At 35.9% G+C, this 20,258-nt stretch overlaps 1 protein-coding gene across 3 annotated transcripts in view; it reads left to right on the top strand.

Moving 5' to 3' along the window:
* Positions 1 to 19,174, top strand: part of GABRA2 (gamma-aminobutyric acid type A receptor subunit alpha2) — a 60,831-nt gene extending 41,657 nt beyond the window's left edge. For all 3 annotated transcript variants that reach the window (XM_075149010.1, XM_075149009.1, XM_075149008.1), the window contains 5 exons: positions 724 to 806; positions 3,504 to 3,647; positions 4,452 to 4,604; positions 12,750 to 12,952; positions 17,028 to 19,174. In XM_075149010.1, the coding sequence (XP_075005111.1) occupies positions 724 to 806; positions 3,504 to 3,647; positions 4,452 to 4,604; positions 12,750 to 12,952; positions 17,028 to 17,336 (892 nt within the window). In that variant the 3' untranslated portion in view covers positions 17,337 to 19,174. The remainder of the gene's footprint in view (positions 1 to 723; positions 807 to 3,503; positions 3,648 to 4,451; positions 4,605 to 12,749; positions 12,953 to 17,027) is intronic.
* The last annotated feature ends 1,084 nt before the right edge of the window (positions 19,175 to 20,258 follow it).

Below are 20,258 nucleotides of genomic sequence, written 5' to 3'. Positions count from 1 at the left end.
GGAGAAACAGAGCTTTTTTTTTTTTTTTTAAAAAAAAAAAAATTAAAAATAATGGGAAAGAAAAGTCTGTCAAAAACTTTCTTCAAACTGTTTAAAATTCTTTTTTATCACATTAATCCCTATATTTGATACTGGGATATTGCTGGGATTTTTTCACAAAATGAACAAAAGTGAATGCATTGTTAACATACTGTCATGTTTATACATGAATAAAAATAGTAATCACAAGTAACATGGAGAATGAGTAGCAACAGTCTTTTGAAAGAACACAAATGGGTTTTTCTTCTACATCTTCCATTCAAACTGTAAAAAAAAAAAAGAATTCAGAAAACTATGAAGCACAGTCCTTTGGCAAATTTTATGTACTTTATGTGCTTTTGTAATGAGCCTTTGAGAGCCATATATAATCACACATGTACCTCAGAATATTATGAGAAGAAAATGACTATTCTTAACAACCTGCAGTTACATAATTTATATTTTCATTTAAATGGCTTTCCTCATAGTTTTGAGGTCAGCTCTTTCAGGTTTTTGATGTGATAAGTCAATGCCTTCCAAAGGAACACATAAAAGGGAAGAAGCAAGAGCTGATTTAAATTTTAATTAGTTTAATATAACATTTCAGTTTCATCTCCTAAATCAGCATGAACTCTGTTCATTTCTGTGGAATTGGTTCTTGTTCTGCTAACTGACTTAAATGCATAGCGGTCTTTTGCCTTTTAGGCTTACAGTCCAAGCTGAATGTCCAATGCACTTGGAGGACTTCCCTATGGATGCTCACTCATGCCCACTGAAATTTGGCAGCTGTAAGTATGTAGCGGGAAGTATAGTCTTTGGTTAGTGAATATCTAACATTGCTCAGCATCACTTTGTTTCAGTAAGTTGTTACATGAGAGGTTTAAAACACAAGATGGTACTTTTTAAAAAATTTGTAACCTGACACATTGAAATCTCTTTTCTCTATTCATTGTTGTGTCTTCTAATGTATTTTAAAGCTTTCTTGACTCATTAGCACATCTGCATGTTATAGACGTGAACTTTGATCTCACTAGTATTATTTTAACAGCAGCATAACTTTGTTTACCTATATTACGGCCTTTATTCTTCTTTATGAATTAGGATGACATTAATTATATTTCCTGGATTTTGTACCCTAAAAGGGTTTCTTTTTTTCTTTGGCTGCAGCCTATGTTCTCTGCTGGGCCCAGGAAAGGGAATGTTTTTTTGAGGAAACAGGTTAATACCTTTAAATTCTGGCTGATTTTACATTAATTGCAGCCACCACAAATTACAAAACAGGTGATATGCTGCCACTAAGGACATCATTAACCATCAACATTGTCACAGCACTGTGGACACTCTCCAGAACACTGACATATCCCTTTTCCTTGGAGTTTGGAGCAAATTAAACCAAGCCTGTGTTTCTGATGATGTTTCCACACTAGAAGGAAATCTTAGCTATGGAGATAAAAGATCATTAGAATTAATAATATTTGTATCATGGAGCCTTTTTTGCCCCCTAAATATTGTATTTATAATACATAATACATAATACATAACTAACAGCAGAGATGTTAGCTGAAATCGGCTACTGACTAATAATATTTACATATATGTGCGCGGCAAGGTATGTTTGATTTATAAGGTGTGGGAGGAAAAAAGACTCATATGTAGCCTCCAAACAACTTAAAAACCCCCGTAACAATGAAACTAATACTCAGGCCAAGAGGCTACTTTGTAGTACGACTTCATTTGCATTCCTAAGTTGGAAACCCTTCTGACTAGGTATATTAGACTTCGTGTGAACAGTTTCTTTTTTTTCCCTTCTTTTCCTCTTGATTATTTGGTTGGGTTATTTTGCTTACTAATTTGTTCTTTGTTCTCTGCCCATGGTTTCTGGTTTTCTAGCAAACAGGAGAATTCAAACTGTGAGCAATGTGATTTTAGAAAAGTTGTCTTTCATTTCCCCTGCAGTCACCTGTGCTCCAGCCTGTTTGCACATCCAGGGGACTCTTATTTCTGTTCATTTTGAACGGCTTCACACTATTTTATTTCTTTACCTAGAACTCACTTCTAGACTATTGTACATTTTTCAGCTTTTATTCTGGGATAGAATTTGCATGATGAATAGTGGTGAAAATAAGCAGGAATCCTGAGGATTTTGGTTTAGCTGAGACAAGTCTGCCAGTGGTATATTTTTGTCATAGCTCTTCATATGGTGCTAATCTTACATTTCTTGGAGGATCATCAGACTGTACAAATGTCTCAGGTTTTTTTTTATACATAAGAAAAAAGCCAAACTGAATGTATTGGAGAAGCTGTAGCTTAATAGATTGCCTTTCTTTATCCTTATCAAAAGTCTAGCCAACAGTGGGGAGGATGGGGATAAATCAGCAATTGGCAATACTGCTGGTTTGCATTAAAGCAGAAATCTTCTTGTGGGAAGCTGGAAAGATAGAAGGGAAGTGTTAAAAATCTCTATATGCTACCCACCTGCTAGATTTTGTTAGTCATGCAATTTATGGCTAGTTGCATGACGAAGCTTCTTTCTGGGCCTCCAGTGATTTCTCAAGTGAAAATGTTTGCAGCCCAACAGAAATGTTGCTTTTCTTTTTCACTTCACTACAGTTATGGTATAAGACTTAAAATGTACTTGTCTCAGTCAATTGAAATGAACACACAATTTCTTCCATCAGTGGTTTACCCTTTTCCTTTCATACTCCATTTGTTAGTAGGGTATTGGACTGGAAAAACTTGCAGACATACTCATTTTTTTTCTTTCTTACTTAGTGGAGAGGCATTAATGCTATTTAAAATACAGTGTTGATTTGCTTTCATTCTAGTTTGTTTTGACAGACCCTAGGCTAAATGTATGTTTGACCGTGAATGCACTGAGAGAGCAGCCTGCTTAATGTCAGTGTCCCACAAAAAGATGCCAAGGAGTGAAATTTAAGAGGGTGCGCAGGGCAAGGCACAGAGCCACTACAAGTTTGTTAAGGGCATTGTCACTGAACCTGGCTTCCCATATTTAGGTATGAATTTCAGCTAATAATAAAATGCTTGTGATACACTCCCAAAGTGGAGAGTGGGGACAATGGAAAGTAAGAACAATATAAGAATGAATTTTCAAAAATGTTGTGTGTCCTAAATCTTGCAAATTGTTCTTCTTTTCATCTAGCTTACCATGAGTTTTAGGATACATATAATATCTAATCTCTAACAAGTTTTTTAACAGTGTAGAAGAGATGTTGTTTGTAATTTAATAGCACTAAATTGTGGTTAATAAGATCACAAATAAGTGCCCTGTTCCCATGCTGCAATAGGCATTTACTCTACAGTAAAGCTATTTTAAATGGCCAAATATATTTTTTACCATATCATTTTAAGTTTTTGGGGTGGGGTTTTTTTTTTTGAAAAATAAGTAGCTCTTCTAATTCTGTGAGTTTGGATGGAAGCTGTTTAATTTAAATTGCTGTCAAAATATTTTATGTTATTTCCCACAGATGCATACACAACTTCAGAAGTGACATACATTTGGACTTATAATGCTTCAGATTCAGTGCAGGTGGCACCAGATGGCTCAAGATTGAATCAATATGATCTTTTAGGCCAAACAATTGGAAAAGAGACAGTTAAATCAAGTACAGGTTAGTAAAAGATATTGTGAAGAAAAAAGCACTCACTCGGCTATAAAGAACATAGGCATTGATGGTGGTGTTAGAAGGCTACTGAAAAAAACTGTTGCAAAATGTGAGATATTAGGCATAGTCTATTAGTGTATGATACAAGTAACACATAGCAGCACTTTACTGATTCTTTCAAGTTAATAAGTAACTGGTGATAGGAGAGGTGAACTTGCCCCCAGTGACCTTTTTTTAATGCTACCTGGAGCTCAGTCTTGAATCCTAATGTTTGTAACCCAAGACTGGGATAATTGTTTAATTTCATATGGTAAATGACACTTTTTGTCTACTAAATGGTGAAGCATGCAGGTTTCAACCATTTTTTCCTTCCATCATGTTTTTGGCATTAAACATTGCATTATTCTACCAGACTCTACACTGTGTTCCTACATGTGCCAGGCTGTGATGGACCCCCATGACTGCCTTCTGACTGTAGGTTAAGTTCTCAGGATGCCGTTGTGTGAATGCAGAGAGTTGCTCATGTGCAGAAGCCTGCAGGACTGAAGTTCTTGTCCGGGCATACAAGAGTTCCTGTAAGTTCCTGAGCACTAATCTTTACTGGAGCTCAGTGGGACTAAGATGTAGTCGTACTCAAAAACTTTCTTATACTCTGTAGGATGCTTTCTACGACAAAATACGTTCTGTATAATTTAACCCTAGCACATTTGGTTCGCATAAACATACCAAACTTTCTTTTACCAAAGAAATGGACTTTCCTAAGATGATAACCTTTTGTTTCATTGTATTTTGTTTGTTTGTGGCACCTAGGCGAATACACAGTAATGACGGCTCATTTTCACTTGAAGAGAAAAATTGGTTATTTTGTCATTCAGACTTACCTCCCCTGTATCATGACTGTCATTCTCTCTCAAGTGTCATTCTGGCTGAACAGAGAATCTGTACCTGCCAGGACAGTCTTTGGTGAGTATGCTGAGTAGCATTACCTTTGTTTGCAGCACCTGAAGCTGCTAGGAAGCATTTCTGAAGTCTGCTTGGTAAAGGCCTTTTTCATTCAAGTTAGTGTGTTTGTAGAATGTGATACTATTTCTAGTCCAAACAGCTTTCAACTGCAGCTTACAGATATCCTGAGAATCCCAAAGTTTTTGGAAATTAGCACATATGAGAGAACTGTCCATATATCCTTGACTCTCTTAAGGGGAAAAGGTTTTTACAGAATGGAAAAAGATGATAATGTTTCTATTTAAAAAGCAAATTTGGATTATTTTCTGAAATGTCTGTCTTACCTTGATATTTTCCAAATATTTTTGTACTTGGTAGATAAGCACATTTCTACATATATTTGTAAATTAAGCAAATTAAATTTGAATTTGTTGAATTATTTGAATGTGTTAAACTTTGCAAGCTGCAGTTGTTTAAAATAAGTCCTATTCCCGGGGCCTGGGCAGAACTTTCTCACTAATTCAAATTGGAGTGTACTGTAAGGCAGCAAACAGCTTCAGCAGCGCAAAATAATGGTGTTTCTCTTACAATAACGTCTTGCTCTCTTCTTTATTAAAGCAAAGTAACAAATGTCTGTCTTATTTGCATAACTTAAAGTTCTTTTAATTTGTTTGCCTTTAAAGAAAAAATGACTAACACAACAAAAAGAAAGCAACGTCTGTGTGGAATCAGCCATCAGAAATGCTGCATAAAGTTGTATGATTAGTCATCAGTAAACACCATGCACTCTTCAAAAAATAGGCCAAACTCAAATGCATATTAAGTAGGATGTACAACAAAGCACTTACTGTCTCTCCTGGTAGAGAAAATGCCACACAAAGCATCATGAAAATTGCAGGTTTGAATATGAGCCTTTTTGAAATCAGATGAAATGGGTCAGTGGTTTTAGTGGGACCAGATTCTACCATGTTTTCCCACACAGTTATCAGGCAGGTGTTCTTTTTCTTTCTTCAAAATCTTCTGTGAATTTGTCCATTTCTGCTTATCAAAACGCACATTCCTGTTTTCCAGCCTTGCAAGTACACTGTCAAATCCCTCTATATCTCTGTCTTTGCCCTTTTCTGTACCCCCTCCTGTACATTTAGGACAGCGTAACTGGTTTGTCCAAAAAAAGTCTCACATCTTCTCTTCCTAAAATGCACTTTCTGTTACTGTGTCGTCAGTAACAAGGCACTACATCAGTAACAAGGCACTAGGATAATTTTCCTGGAATGTTGTGTCCCTTCCTGCATGCCTCTTTTAATAAGTAGTATCTGCAAGGCGGCCTGCAGCTTTACTCTCCTGGGGGTTTAGCATAATATGGGTAATGAATAGGGTCCTGTTTCAGGATGTCTTGAGGGAACTGGGTAGGATGGCCACAAGAACAGAACCATACCACCCAGGGACATAAAATCTAAAATCTGTTTACTAAGCACAATGGGTATATCGAGGAGATAGCAATTTCTATGCTAGCATTTTATTTCTGCCACACAGACATGCACCTCATGCACCAGTCAGGGCTCCATCCCCTCCAGGCCAGCTTAGACTGGCACCCTGAACCCAGGGGAACAGGACATGTCCAGGCTCTGTCTGATGGAGCAGCATAGCCCCTGCATGCAGCATTTGCACCTCAGGCTTTGCCTTCTGCATTGGGCTGGATGTCCCCTGGGGAATGATTTCTTAACATTCTTTTGCACTCTAGATGAGATTGTCAGCATAAGCTGCCAATGGCCTCTCTAATCACGTAACCCCAGGAGAATCTCCCAGTCTTTCTCCATACCTACTGGCAGCAGTTGTCACTGGGATTTCTGTTACCCTCTGGTCTCCTGCCTAAATGTGTTCCACAAATGTGAAGTTAGCCACAGTTTCATGACAAAGTTCGTCTATTGCTTCTTACTGTTTTCTGGCTTGTTCTGCATTAATCTTGACAGTTAGAGCTGGGCAGGTACACTCAAGGTCTCATTTGGGTGGTACTTTCAGGTAGACTCCACCCAGTGACACATGAAGCCCATACTACAGCTAAGGTAATAAAACAAGCTACTTCCAGCAGGGAATATAAAAATTGCAGGAGATTTTACTTTACATTTTTATTGATCATACTTAATTTTTAGTTTTTATATGGAGTGCCCATATTCACTTGCTAGATACCCATCTTTGCATTGTATAATAAATATATCAATATTAAAATACAATTAAGTAGAAAGTATTAGTTTTGATAAAGTGTTTCTCAGAGAATCTCAGAGAATCAATGAGAAATTTATTTCAAGTACCTTCTTGAGAGCTACCAAGTCCTGGAAAGGACTAACTACTGGAGTACTGTTCCTTTCAAAGAAACATAACTCCCAGTTATTCAAAGCACCACTTAGCATTTATTATTTCATGTTTGAAAGAAGTTACTTTTCTTTCCCCTTTTTATTCTCTCGCAACGTAGTTTCAAGTTCTAGGTTAACATTAAGGGTTTGGTATAATGAGGCTTCTTTTATAGTTGAGCTCTTTAATCCCTTTCCTTTATGGCATCTATTTAATATTGTTGACCTAAGCTATCCCAAAGGAATTATGGCCTAATGTTATATTGTTTCAACTTTGCTTTAAATTATTGGAAGAAGAAAGTTTTATCATTGTTAATTAAATAAGTCTTGAATGTGTTTTCCCTAGCAGATAAATTTGAAAAGCATTTGATTGCATTTTTAACGAAAGGGAATAAGCCTGGTTCATAATGCCTTCATTTAGTGCAAGATTACAATCTGTTTCACTTAGTAATGTGTTTATTGTTACGCATTTAATGTCAACAATATTAGCAAAACTAATCTTGTACAGCTTATTGAATTCTTGCTTCATTTTTAATGGGTCATAACATTTAGAAGCATCCCGTATATTTGAGTAGCAGCTTTAGATGCAGGTGACAAAAAACAGAAATTAGTTTTCTTAGTGCTACAGTTATCTATGTGTTTTAAGTCACACGGAGTAGGAATAAGAATGTTAAAATGAATGTAGTTAGGTATATATTCTTTGATACATGAAGCAGGCAAGAACAAAAGTTAATAGTCATATTATTTTTTGGTACATTGTCCAAGATGCAGAATTTTAAATTCACATAGCTATGTTCTTTTGTCAGGACTCTGTTCTCTGTGATCTTTTCTTACGCTGCATTCCTATCCCTGCGTTTTGCTTGTTCTTGGTTTACCTTTTCTGAACCTATATTAATTAATGTACCTTTTGAAGGAAAAAGACATTTAGACCTGAAATAGACTTTTTAATTGTGCAACTACAGAAAGGGGAACCTAAGAAAAGTTCATATTTGTTCTCTGGTTATTTTTACATGGGAATTGAATGACATCGACCCTTCCTTTTGAACAATTCTGTATATACAAAGTACCTTTTCCCATTTTATTGAAAAAAATCTCAACTGTCTTTATTTACTTCTCCTTTCACATGTTGCAGATTATCTTTTGTGCCTTTAGAGATATCCACCCACTCACAGCTTTCAGTCTATAATTTCTTAATTGGGAATTTCTGCTAACTGTTATGTAGACATAACACTCTAGTGGTAGGCAGTGGGCAAGCATGCCTGGAAAACTGTAGCCCTTAGAGACTGAGCTGGCTGTGAACGAACTAATATGTCTTCTCAGCTCAGTGGTGTGCCAAGACACTAGCTCATGTTCCAATAGTGGCATAATGACATGCGACTGTTACTGGAGCTGGGGTAAATAGCACTTGCTGTTCTGCTTTGGGAATTAGCTTGGCTGTCGATCGATGGGGAACTCAGTTCCATTGCTCGGTATTGGTACAGTGAAGCAACATGAGCACCAACTTCACGATATGTATATGTAGCTTAACTGACTGACTGAATGCAACTTTTCTGGAAATAGATTATGTTATGATCCTTGGCCTACCATGCTATTTAAAAAGGCTTCTGGTCTTTTGTGTTGTTCTTTTAGTAAAAAGGGTAGACAGAGCACTTGAGCTATATTCTACAATATTTCTCTCAATGGCTGTTCAGACTTATCTCCCAGTGTCTAAGCAGAATCAATGTACACTACTTTTGTATTGTATTCTCAAGTAATACATATACATTACATAAGTAAAAAAGAAACAGTGTGTGTAGCCAAGTGTTATGGTACAATACTTTAAAATTACAATATCTCCAGAATTTTTAAGCTTTTGTTTAGACCTCCAACCATTTACTTGGAGTGATAAAATGAAGTAGTAATCTGTATCTCTGTAAAAGGGATAACGGTCTTTTCTTTCTGCTATGTTATTTGTATTTATGAATCTATTCAAGTTTTGGACCAGGTTGAGTGCTCTAATTACCTAACAACATTTGCAATTACTGTTAAGAAAAAAAGAAAGAGTGAAATAATAGAGCAATGGAATTAGCTTCCTAATAGAAAGAAAAGTAATTTATCAATCCTTTTGTGATATGTTCCTCAACCATTATGCATATCTTTGCAAAGTGCTGTGATGAAAAGATAAAATTGTGGGAGGAGTAACATGACATTTTAAGAAATGGAACACATTTTAAGCATTTTGTAAAAATTATTTGCAAAGCTGAAGTACCGCTTTTGTTACAGAAATGTCCTTTGGTAACTCATTATTTAGGCCTTTCACTTTCATTTTCAAAGGAAATGTCCATATTCTAACACGAGAAAGCTAGGACATGATTCAGTTGACTAAAATCTGTTCAAATTAGAAAAATCAGTTGATACACAAGAGGTGAAATTAGGGTCCAAAAGAACTTGTCCCTGTCAAGGAGTAGCCTGACTTTTGCACACGAAGTTGGCGTAAATTAGTCATCATGACAGATTTTAACTTTAATATTTATGTGCTAGCTTCTCCAATTTCCACTGTATGTTTTTAGTTATGCATTTCTAGGTTTTCAGTTTACCTCTTCCGCTGTTGCGTGGCAGTGCCCTATACTGTTGAGTGACAGAAATTGTTTGCCCAAAGGTGGCTGTCTAACTTTAAATGCATCTTGAATGGTATCCATCTGTCCTGGAATCCAACGGATATGACGGAGCTGGTGTTTTCCACATATATAAGTTTAGTGCCAGTGAAAAGTGTTGAATTTACAACCCTGGAGATGGATATCCTCTCTCCGGTGAGCAGATGCCATTTCAAAAGAGGCACCATAAAAAAAATCCTAAGCAATCAAATAGCTCCAGTCTTGGCCTGAATGGATAAACCTGTAGTGATAGAAGATATTTAGGTTTTATAGGCATACACTGCTGAGAACAAAAGTTGTAAGGATGCTGGGGTATATTTACTGTCAAGTATAAAATGCTTGGTCCTCTTTGGAGAATGGAAATGTCAAGGGTTTATTTTTTGGATCCTTTTTAAAGACAAACTGATGACTGCTTGTGGTCTCTTACAAGATGATACCTGTCCATGTCCTTCTGGCACCCATTCAGTGCCACATCTGCTGGGTGCTGGGCTATAGAAGATAGTTCTTGACCTGTATATAAACTGTGGTCTTTCTACATCATGGTGAGATATCATGTGGTCTTTACATAGCCTGTTAAATTATTTAGGCTGTTCAGAGTAGTATATGATTTAGGGGAGAAGATTGTTTTCCTCTAATATTTTGACTACCTTATTGTAGGGGGACAAGCTACTCACTGTTTTTAATACGAATTTTAGTTCACTAATGTTATGAATTAGATAATGCAATGAGGAATGTTTTTGATCTGGTCAGTGTATGGGTTTTGTGGGGTTTTAAGTTAAATCTTTGTGAAATAAATGTGTTTTGTTTTACAAGTTGACCATATTCCTCCACATTAATAATTTTTCAGTCCTCTCAGGTTTAGCAGTGACAAGGAGGTAGATTATTTCCATTCAGTCCTTTTCCATAAAGAAGACTTGATAATACTGATTTTTCAAATCAACTATAATGTGCAAAATCATCTGTCTTTTGACTGAAGAAGAATAGCAAGTATAAAAATATTAGAGATTCCTAAACTGGCAGGTATCACAGATTAAATTTTCTGTCCAATTTTTTCCCACTCATTTCAGGTTAAATGACTGTGGTAGCTTGAACATCACTGAATTTATAGAGAGAAGGAATAAATGAAAGTGCCTTGGCAATTGTGTGACAATGTGTGCTGTTTGATTAGCATTTGGGTCACAAAGAACTTCTTAGAGAAATTGTCAACTGGTCACGATACAAGATGTAAATTCATGATGTTTTAATTGAGACTAGAAAAGGTCAGCAGTTAATCTTAAATTAGATTTCTGAAGAAGCCAATGGGGCTTCCAGAAGATTAGTTTATTCTAAAAGGTAGGACTTAAACAGAACAGTACCTTAGCAACTGTATATATTTACATGTGGATAAGGTCACCTTATCTCTGAGAAACAATCACTTTACTGATACTTCTGTATAATTAAAATGATTTATCTGCAGCTCAGGACCAGTGTTAAAATTTGCATGTGATAATTTTAAATGTAAGGTAGACTGCCTTTTCCCTGAGGTACTGAAAATAATTAAGCCATATGTTGTGTAAGTGTTAGGAGAGAATAAGTTCTTTACAAAATATATTGTCTACACATTTTCATACAATATAGTATGATAGCTGCTTCCTTTTCATTTATAGGCTAGTAGATCCCAACAGTGTCACAGCTGATTCCAGACCAAATCCACTTCTTTAATTTATGGAGGCTGAAAAATAGCAATTAGAGAGTTATGTTTGCTAAGGTGTCTGGATACTGTGTGACTCAGCAGGATGTTTCTGTGCCTTGTTTTCCCTGCTGCACAGGCCTTTGGAAGCGTATCAAGGGAGAGTAGGCTGAGGCTGAGTCCACTTAGCTTTGCTCTGTCATCCTTTCTAGCACTCTCTGAGATGGAGATTCTTTACAGGAGGGATGGAAATTGCAAAGCCTGAAGAGGTCTGAGTAGGTGTAATTGCTGCCTCTCCTCCCTCTCACACAGTGGTTAAAAATGCTTCCCTTGTAGCAGAAGGAAAATTTGAGCTAGGACGATCCTGCAGAACCCAGAGGACAGATTGCTGACAGTGGAGGATCTGGTTTAGGGAGAGAGACTTTACTTTCTCTTGGGAATCCTCTTACAACAATTTTATGAGTGTATAGTTATTGAAGTTGTGATGTGCTGTTACTAATATTTCTGCCAAGGCATCTCCTGTGCCTGTCATAATGGAGTGTAGGTTTGCTGATCTGTGCTAAGTATATCACTTTGTGTTGCTTTTCATTCTGGAGACATTATTTAATGGCGTGCCACAAAGGGAATAGTTTAGTTTGTCTAAGTGTGATTCAGCCTGAGGTGGGAGAACTGATTTACTTAAGGAATGGAGACTGCGTTTGTGGCTGTGGTTTCTGCTTGCTGAAACTGATTCAGAAAAATCTTCTTCTCTTCCTTTCCTCCCATGTATCTTTCTTCTGATTTTTTTGAATATAATTCCTGGCTTCCTACTGGGTCTTCATTATGTACAAAGTACCGTAAAGTGCTTTTAGTAACTGCCACAGCAAAAGAACAATCTTCCTGGATCATCAAGTCTTGTTTTCTGACACATAATGCACAGTTATATAAATTGGCATTTCAAATCAATATGCTGTTCTAGAAAAAATCCATGTTACCTGAATGAAAACTTTACTGTTTATGTCTCCAACTACGTCACTGGATGGTTAGTGAGACAGCTACTGGCAAAAAAAAACCCCAACATTATTTCTAATAACAAAGGTCTATTTGTGTGGGACTGTTAGTAAAGATGGGTGCCAGACCTGCAGCCACTGCAGTGAAGCCAGCCACCAAACATTAACATATTAATCATTATTACTGCAATGCTGCAAAATATTATGATTCCGTTAAGGAATTGTTAATTTTGTCCCTTACCTGTCCTGATAGCTAAAAAAAAAAAATAATATTATCTACCTCTGGTAAGTAAAATCTTCAGCTGATTAAAAAAGGGAAGTTTAGACAACAAAATTGAACAAAAATACTTCAAAGGAAACTCCAGATGCAGCCTTTAATATAGTACTGGCAGTTTGTCACCAATTTAGATAAGCAAATTTTCCATTGTATTTCACAAACATACCATAATAATTTTTGGTTTGTATTTCTGTTAACATTCAAAATCCAAGTAAAATTGTTGATGTTCTGTTTTTTTGTCCCCTTGCAGGAGTAACAACTGTGTTGACAATGACAACGCTGAGCATCAGTGCTCGAAATTCACTCCCCAAAGTAGCATATGCAACAGCTATGGATTGGTTTATTGCTGTTTGTTATGCATTTGTATTCTCTGCATTAATTGAATTTGCAACTGTAAATTATTTCACAAAACGAGGATGGGCCTGGGATGGAAAAAGTGTAGTGAATGATAAGGTAAGTCTTAAGGAAATAGCCTTATTTCCAGTCAATTGCACTAAAACAGCTGTAATATATTGTTTTGATAAAATTGGCTATATTAAAAAAAAAATACATGATGCTTTAAATCAAAAGAATGTAGATGTATTTTCTGTCCTGAACAAAAACATATCTGCCCTGATGTAGCTAATCTCACTTGGTCTCAATAATCCAGATTTAGTTATCAAGCACATTGTTTTGTTATGTTGAACTGTCTGACTTGTTTCTTCACTCCTCAGATACAACTGTTTATCTGGTTATTCAGAAGATTTAATCCAGATTATATTGGTTGATCATATTATTTAATTATATTATATTAATTATATTATTTAATCCAATTGAGCTGGAAATAAGAAAAAGATTACAGAAAAATATAATATATATTAATTTTCCTGGTAACTAAGGATCAGAAAAACAACTGAATGCCCATATATGTAAAAACTATTAACAACAGAATCTAGAAGTTTTGAACATTTTCAGCATTCTGAAACTTATCCCTAATGATATGTAGACATTAATTTTTAAAACTAATTTAAATAGCAGTTAAATTCTGAGTACTTCTTCGCCTATGATGTATTGATGCTCTGAGTGTGCAGAAACACAGTCATGCCTTAATTTTCTGGTATTGATAGTCGTGTAGGTGTGATAGCATGAAGAAATTTTAGATAGAATTTCTTATTTCATGAACAGAGTGAAACGGTGATATGCCTAAATTTGTGTCAAGCTTTACAGTTTTTAATTTTAATAAGAGAGAACAACTGTTAAAGCTGACTTGTTGTTTTGACTGACTGACTTACTATATTACATAATTTTGTGCTATCGCAATCCCCGATTCTACCAACGGAAAAGGATTTCTTCTGACAAAGAATACTCTGATTTTTGTGGTTCTCCTTAAAATAGGGTAGAATATTATTTGTTTCCTAGATGATAATAGTAGATGTGAAGCAATATTTAATTAACTGATGGTTTCTTAGCACTTTGAATGCATAAAGCACAACGCATAACAAAGCAAAATGTTCAGTTAATGGTAAAGGAGAATTAGAGGAAATGAGTACATTGTTTATAATTCCCTGTGGCTTCTGGAAGGGCATGAACTATCCATAGCTTCAAGATCTCTTCTCTCATTCTAGAAGTAGATAGAATCACTACAAGTTTATTAGCATGTCACGAGTGAAGCTTTTCAGACTGGCACGTTGCCCTGGCATTGTCATAATGTAGGGAGCCCTTATAAACTCTCCGATCATCCTTTGGCTGTTCCTTTAAATTAATATAACAGTGTTGTCTCATGGTCTTAGGAGTGGCAGCTGTTCAACAGCTAGGTAGTATTCCTTGCCTAGGAATGACAAATTTAGCCATTCCATTTTAAGATTCATATACCATTCACATGTTCAGTTCTCTATTTTCTTAACAAAACTTAACAAAAAGCTAAACTTTTAACATATTCATAGTTTCTCATACAAAAATATGGTTCATCTTTATTATGCAGGTCTCACTAATGGTATTACAGATACCTTTTAAAAACACACTAACTGTGTCTGAAAGGAAGGAATTATAAAACAATTAGAGTGTTCCTCTCATAATTTGATTTGGTAATTTGCTCTTATTTTTGCCGAATGCATCTGTGCACCTAAAGCCAGGCTTATTCTTCACCATATAAAGTGAAATATGTTTCCTCAGTGACAGTCATCTGTGATCACGTTATATGGAAATTCCCATCTAAGTGCTGTCAATATGGAATTTGTCTCACAGGAAAGCATATGCAAGGACAAACTACATATTTGATCAGCCCTTTTTCACACTCCAGTCAATAAGGAACAATGCTGAATTCCCACCCGATCCCAGATTTTCTTTTTATGTGACACCATCTCCTGAGACAAGGTATTTGGGGCACAACATCTAACCAGGAAGATCTTATCAAGATTTGTAGATGGCCCTGATAAATATAAAATTAGAGCTAATTTAAAACCAAAATTGGAAATTGGGTAGATGCCTCACCGTGGAAGTAAAAAATTGGAATGCACCTGTATGAGAAACATCACAAGAATTCCCCCACTTGTGCCACTTCTATTAGATTAAAAATCAAATCAAACCAATACAACAGCTGATGATTTCTTATATGAGCCAGAAGTTAGCTATTTCTTCATCTGTTTAATTCTGTGTTTTGTGGAAGAGATTAATTTAATATTTATTTACCTGCTTCTAAATTATATATGGAGAGCCTTGCTTCCTGAGAAACTGAAATCCTTCCATTCTTTCCTGTAGGTTATTAGAAGTTCCTTAGTTTGGGATTGCTGCAAAATAGTGAATCAATTTATAGCATTACCGTCTTATTGAAGAGCTAGTCTGTGTACCTATATATATGTCTAAGAACTCAAGCCTATACTCATAACTATAACACCCTGTATCTATGTATAAGCAGCCTCTCCATTGGACTGCCATTGCTGAACTTTAGCCATTTGAAAGCATACACAATCCCGTAAAAACACAGAATTGCTGAGATTGGAAGGGACTTCTGGAGATCATCGAATTTAACTCCCCTACTCCAAGCAGGGTCACCTAGGGACGGTTGCTCAGGATCATGCCAGGTGTTTGGATATCTCCAAAGATGGAGACTCCACAATCTCTGTGGGCAACCTGTTCCAGTTGCTCAGTCATACTCAAAGTAAAACAGGTTTTTTTGTATGTTTAAGTGGAATATTCTGTATTTCAGTTTGTGCCCATTGCCTCTTGTCCTTCCACTGGTTATCACTGAGAAGAGTCTGGTTTGGTCTTCTTTACTCTCTCCCGCCAGATATTTATATACATTGATAAGATTCCCCCCTGAGCCTTCTCTTCTCCGGGCTGAACAGTCCCAGCTCTCTCAACCTTTCATATTTCAGATGCTTCAGGCCTTAAATCATCTTTGTGGTCCTTCACTGAACTCACTCCATTATGTCCATGTCTCTCTTGAACTGGGGAGCCCAGAACTGGATCCAGCACTCCGGATTTGTCTCACCAGGACTGAGTCGAGGGGAATGATCACCTCCCTTGGCCTGCTAGCAACACTCTTTGTAATGCAGCCCAGGAGGCTGTTGGCCTTCATTGCTGTGAGGGCACATTGCTGGCTTGTGTTCAACTTGATGTCCACCAGGACCCCCTGGGCTTTTTCTGCAAAGCTGCTTTCCAGCCCATTAGCCCCAACCTGTACTGGTGCATGGGGTTATTCCTCCCCAGGTGCAGGACTTAAATTTCCCTTTGCTGAACTTCATTAAGTGCTTGTCATTCTATCCCACTTTTCTTATCTTCTGTTATTTTTTAGGTTCTAATCCCCATTTTCATCACGGTTATGCATTTTTTAAACAATAATTTCTGAAAAACAGAAATGGTTCTTGGGCTAGTTTTCAGCTCACTTCTGCAACTACCAGGCTGGAGTCCTTCTTTCTCTAATTGGAATGTCTTTCTGACCTCTGTGTGTGTGTGTCTATGTATATATACATGTAAACACACACATATTTCTCCAGAATCTCTTTAAAAATGTAGACCATTACTGAAATTCCTTTATTTATTAGTGGTATGTTATGAGATGCTCAAATAATAGTGATGCTAGATTTAGGTGGGAAAGATGGCCTAATTTTCATTTTATTACATTGCCAGGTAATGTTTTTTTTCCAGTCCACCCTTTCACTCCTTCTAGTTTTCTTAACAGAGAACATTTTAAAGATCTTGCAATTCTGTTGTAAGGAGCCAGATGATACAAAGCATCAGCTCTGTAGACCAGCTCTTTTCCAGTTATCCTTATAATCGCAGTAACAGACCCTTCCTCATATAACGTCAGGGCATTTGATGGTGCAAGAGTCCATGTTTTTAGAGCATTCTTTTGTTACCTGTACCTTCTTTCTGGATGGACTGGAAGTGTCTGTCTTTATATTCGAATTTATCAGTGTGGTATTCCTGGTATTTATTTTAACATACTCACACATACTCATTTGCTTCTTTTACATTTGAAATGATGTTTTATTAAGTCTATTCTGGCAAATACACATTAAATATTTAACTTCATGCTGTCTTCCAATAGAAAAAAGAAAAAGCATCTGTCATTAAGAAAAACAATGCCTATGCAGTGGCTGTTGCCAACTATGCTCCAAATATTACCAAGGACTCAGTGCTGCCAACCATCTCCAAGAGTGCTACAACTGCAGAACCCAATAAGGCAAAACCAGAAGCGAAGCCACAGGAAGCAAAGAAGACATTCAACAGTGTTAGCAAAATTGACAGAATGTCTAGAATAGTGTTTCCAGTCTTATTTGGTACTTTTAATTTAGTGTATTGGGCTACATATTTAAACAGAGAGCCTGTCTTACTTGGCTTTGCACCATCAACCTAAAAGCTGAATTGCACTGAGGACTTAAAGCATCATTCTAATCAGATAGGTTGTTCGCTATGTACAGTACGACTAATAACTGCTAATCTGTGAACCATTATGTACAGAGTGTATATAGATGTCTTATCTGTGTATCTCCAAAGGAGGGACACAGAGTTAATTCATGGGTCTGTAAACAGACAGCACCCATGGCAAATATAGCCAGCTCTTTAAAAGTTATACCCAGGAGAGTTCTGTTAAACTAGGATTCAAATATACAGAATTATATTCTCTCCGTACAATGAAATGAAGATATGATCCTACATAATTATTTAGGAACAGTATTTTTTTAATTTAAAGTTAAAATATTTTTCTATAAAGTAACTAATTCTACTTTAATGAAAGAAACTGTCATTTAAAAAAGTGATTTTTTTAGAAAAGTGTAATTGTTTCATACAATAGCAGTACCCATGTACATAACAGAGTACGGAGGTCGTACAGTTCTACTGTTCACAAACATTCTGGATACTAGGTAGACTGAAGAGGTACTAAAGACTACTATATGGCAAAAGCCACAAGCTTCTTACTTCTGTCCTGTTTCAAGTTGTTAATAAACTCTTCTAGTTGATTTCAGGGAAAAGCAAGTGTTAATCAAATTTCCAATATCAATCCACTTTCACTAGTGAAAATCTTATTCTTTTCACTGTTTATTTATTTGGTGTTGCTAAGCCAGGTTGTCTGGTTCAGCAAAGTTGGATTTTTTTGCTTTTTGATTTTGTTCTTAATTGGATTATTGTCAGATTCATAAAAGCACTCAGAAATTTTTCAGGGTTAAGTATATCAGTAATATAATACACTCTTTTTCCTTGCTTAGTGTTATCCTAAAACCTGCCATTAAAATATTTACCTGTATTTGTCCCAGAAAGCATTGTTTTCAAGGGAAACAAGAACCATGATTTAAGTTCAGGAAATTGTCCATATAATAAAATTTGCTGCTGCTTTTGTAAATTGCAAGTTTACATTTCGCTGACATAACTTTACAACTTTGTATACTAGAAATGGTTTTGCTAAGATTTGAATGTTATTTTTTTAATAAAAGGTCATGCATTATCAGTAGGTATCAACTGTATTTCATATACACAAATATAACAAAATTGGAGCTGCCATTTGCAATTTTATATGAACATTTAATACTGATCAGTAAAATTGTTTTTCATCTGAGCCTTTGCAAAGATTCTTTATGCCCCTAAAGGCCTGGTAAATCATGACATAAGTAATAATTGTGTACTGTATTTAGATTTTAGTATACTTGGCCAATCAAAAATATTTTGATTCACACATACATTAGCAGTTATTAGTTGACCTTTAAAAAAAGATACACCTTTATGATGATGTCTTCTAGTAGAGACATATGTAGTCGTATAGTGTCATTTATTGCAGTTTTGTACAGTACTTGAGTATAGTGCATAAAATAGATATGTTCAGAGTTTAACAAAGTTGTACAAATATTTCTAAAATCAAATAAAAGAGTATCTTAAGACATTGAAATGTGCTAAAAACAACAAAGAGAAACAATGCTTTCATTTGCTGTTTTATTTTCTTGCTTTTTCTTTGCTTTTAATGTGATTCTGTTTTGTACTTTGTGTGACAGTATAGATGCCAAGGTCACAAATGCATATTATGAATAGAATTAATAGTTAAGACAGAGTTGACATCAGTAAATTAAAGACATTTCTAAGTTATAAATGAAAGGGAGAAGCATGGACAAGGTGTGTATCCCTTGAAGTCCCCCTAATTAAGCTGTCAGATTAAACCTTTCTCATCAACAGTAGTTAAAAAATGAGCACTTTACTCAGAACATTAAAATAAAAATATTCTTATTTTCATATATATTTATATATAAATGTAGATCTTCCATGTAACATGGAGATGTGTGCAATAGTGTGATTATGAGCATAAGGCTGGAAGGCAAGCAATAAAAAAAAGGTTTTTTCATGGTACATGAAAATGATACATTTTTAAAATGTTTCATTTGTAAATTATAAATTATCCCTTTAACGTCACATTGTCCAGGTATGAATAAATATATAAATATGTACATATGTACAAATAATTGTAAATATTAGAACTGTAGAAAAATCTCTTCACTTTTAACTCTGTTTTTGGCAAAGGGCTCTGACCGTATAGTGTAATGGAGGCCCATGCTAAACTGCTCTTGAACTTGAGTAGCTCGATTATGTTTTCTGTAGCTGAGGTCTCCTCCCTGTGACCTAGCCAGGAGTTCTTACCTTCTGCTCATGTCAGCAAGATCTAGGGACTCTCTGAACCTCACTGGGCTGGGGTATGAGAAACAGAGGTTTGTGTTTCACACTTGGTCACATCCCAGGTACTCCAAACCCTTTACAATGTTTAAACAATATTGTGTATTGCTCCATGCACGACACTGTATAGTCAGAATTCTCCCCACTACAAACGTGAGTGTGCTCAGAGGCATGTTGGATTACCTGATAAGGAAGGGTTTTGCATCCTTATCCAAGAACGGGACCCCTCAAAGGTTTTTAACAAGTCTTCTCCAACAAGAATTCTTCTCTGGAAGATAACATCTGTATAATTCAAAGCTGCATGCAAAAAGCATATCTTCTGTTTGTACAAGAAGCCTGATGCTGTCTCATGTTAGTCAGCTCTGCTGCTACTGCTTTTATTGGGTACAATTATTTTTTCATTCACTGACCATTTGCGCTGCACTTGTGTTATGCTTTGAGTCAGACAAAAAAAACAGGTGTTTATCACATGCTAAAGATACATTTATCACACACTAATATAGAAAAATAGGCATACTATATAAATTCACTCGGTGAAAAATAATACACTTTACATATCCACATGCAGTTATTCTGGGCATCAGCAAGGCTTTTGAGTGTGTATGCTCTAGAAAAGTTTTACATT

Source organism: Calonectris borealis, chromosome 4 (genome assembly GCF_964195595.1).
Source record: "Calonectris borealis chromosome 4, bCalBor7.hap1.2, whole genome shotgun sequence".
Lineage (NCBI taxonomy): Eukaryota > Metazoa > Chordata > Aves > Procellariiformes > Procellariidae > Calonectris > Calonectris borealis.
Note: the sequence above shows the minus strand (reverse complement) of the source record. Positions and strands in the feature narration are given on the sequence as shown.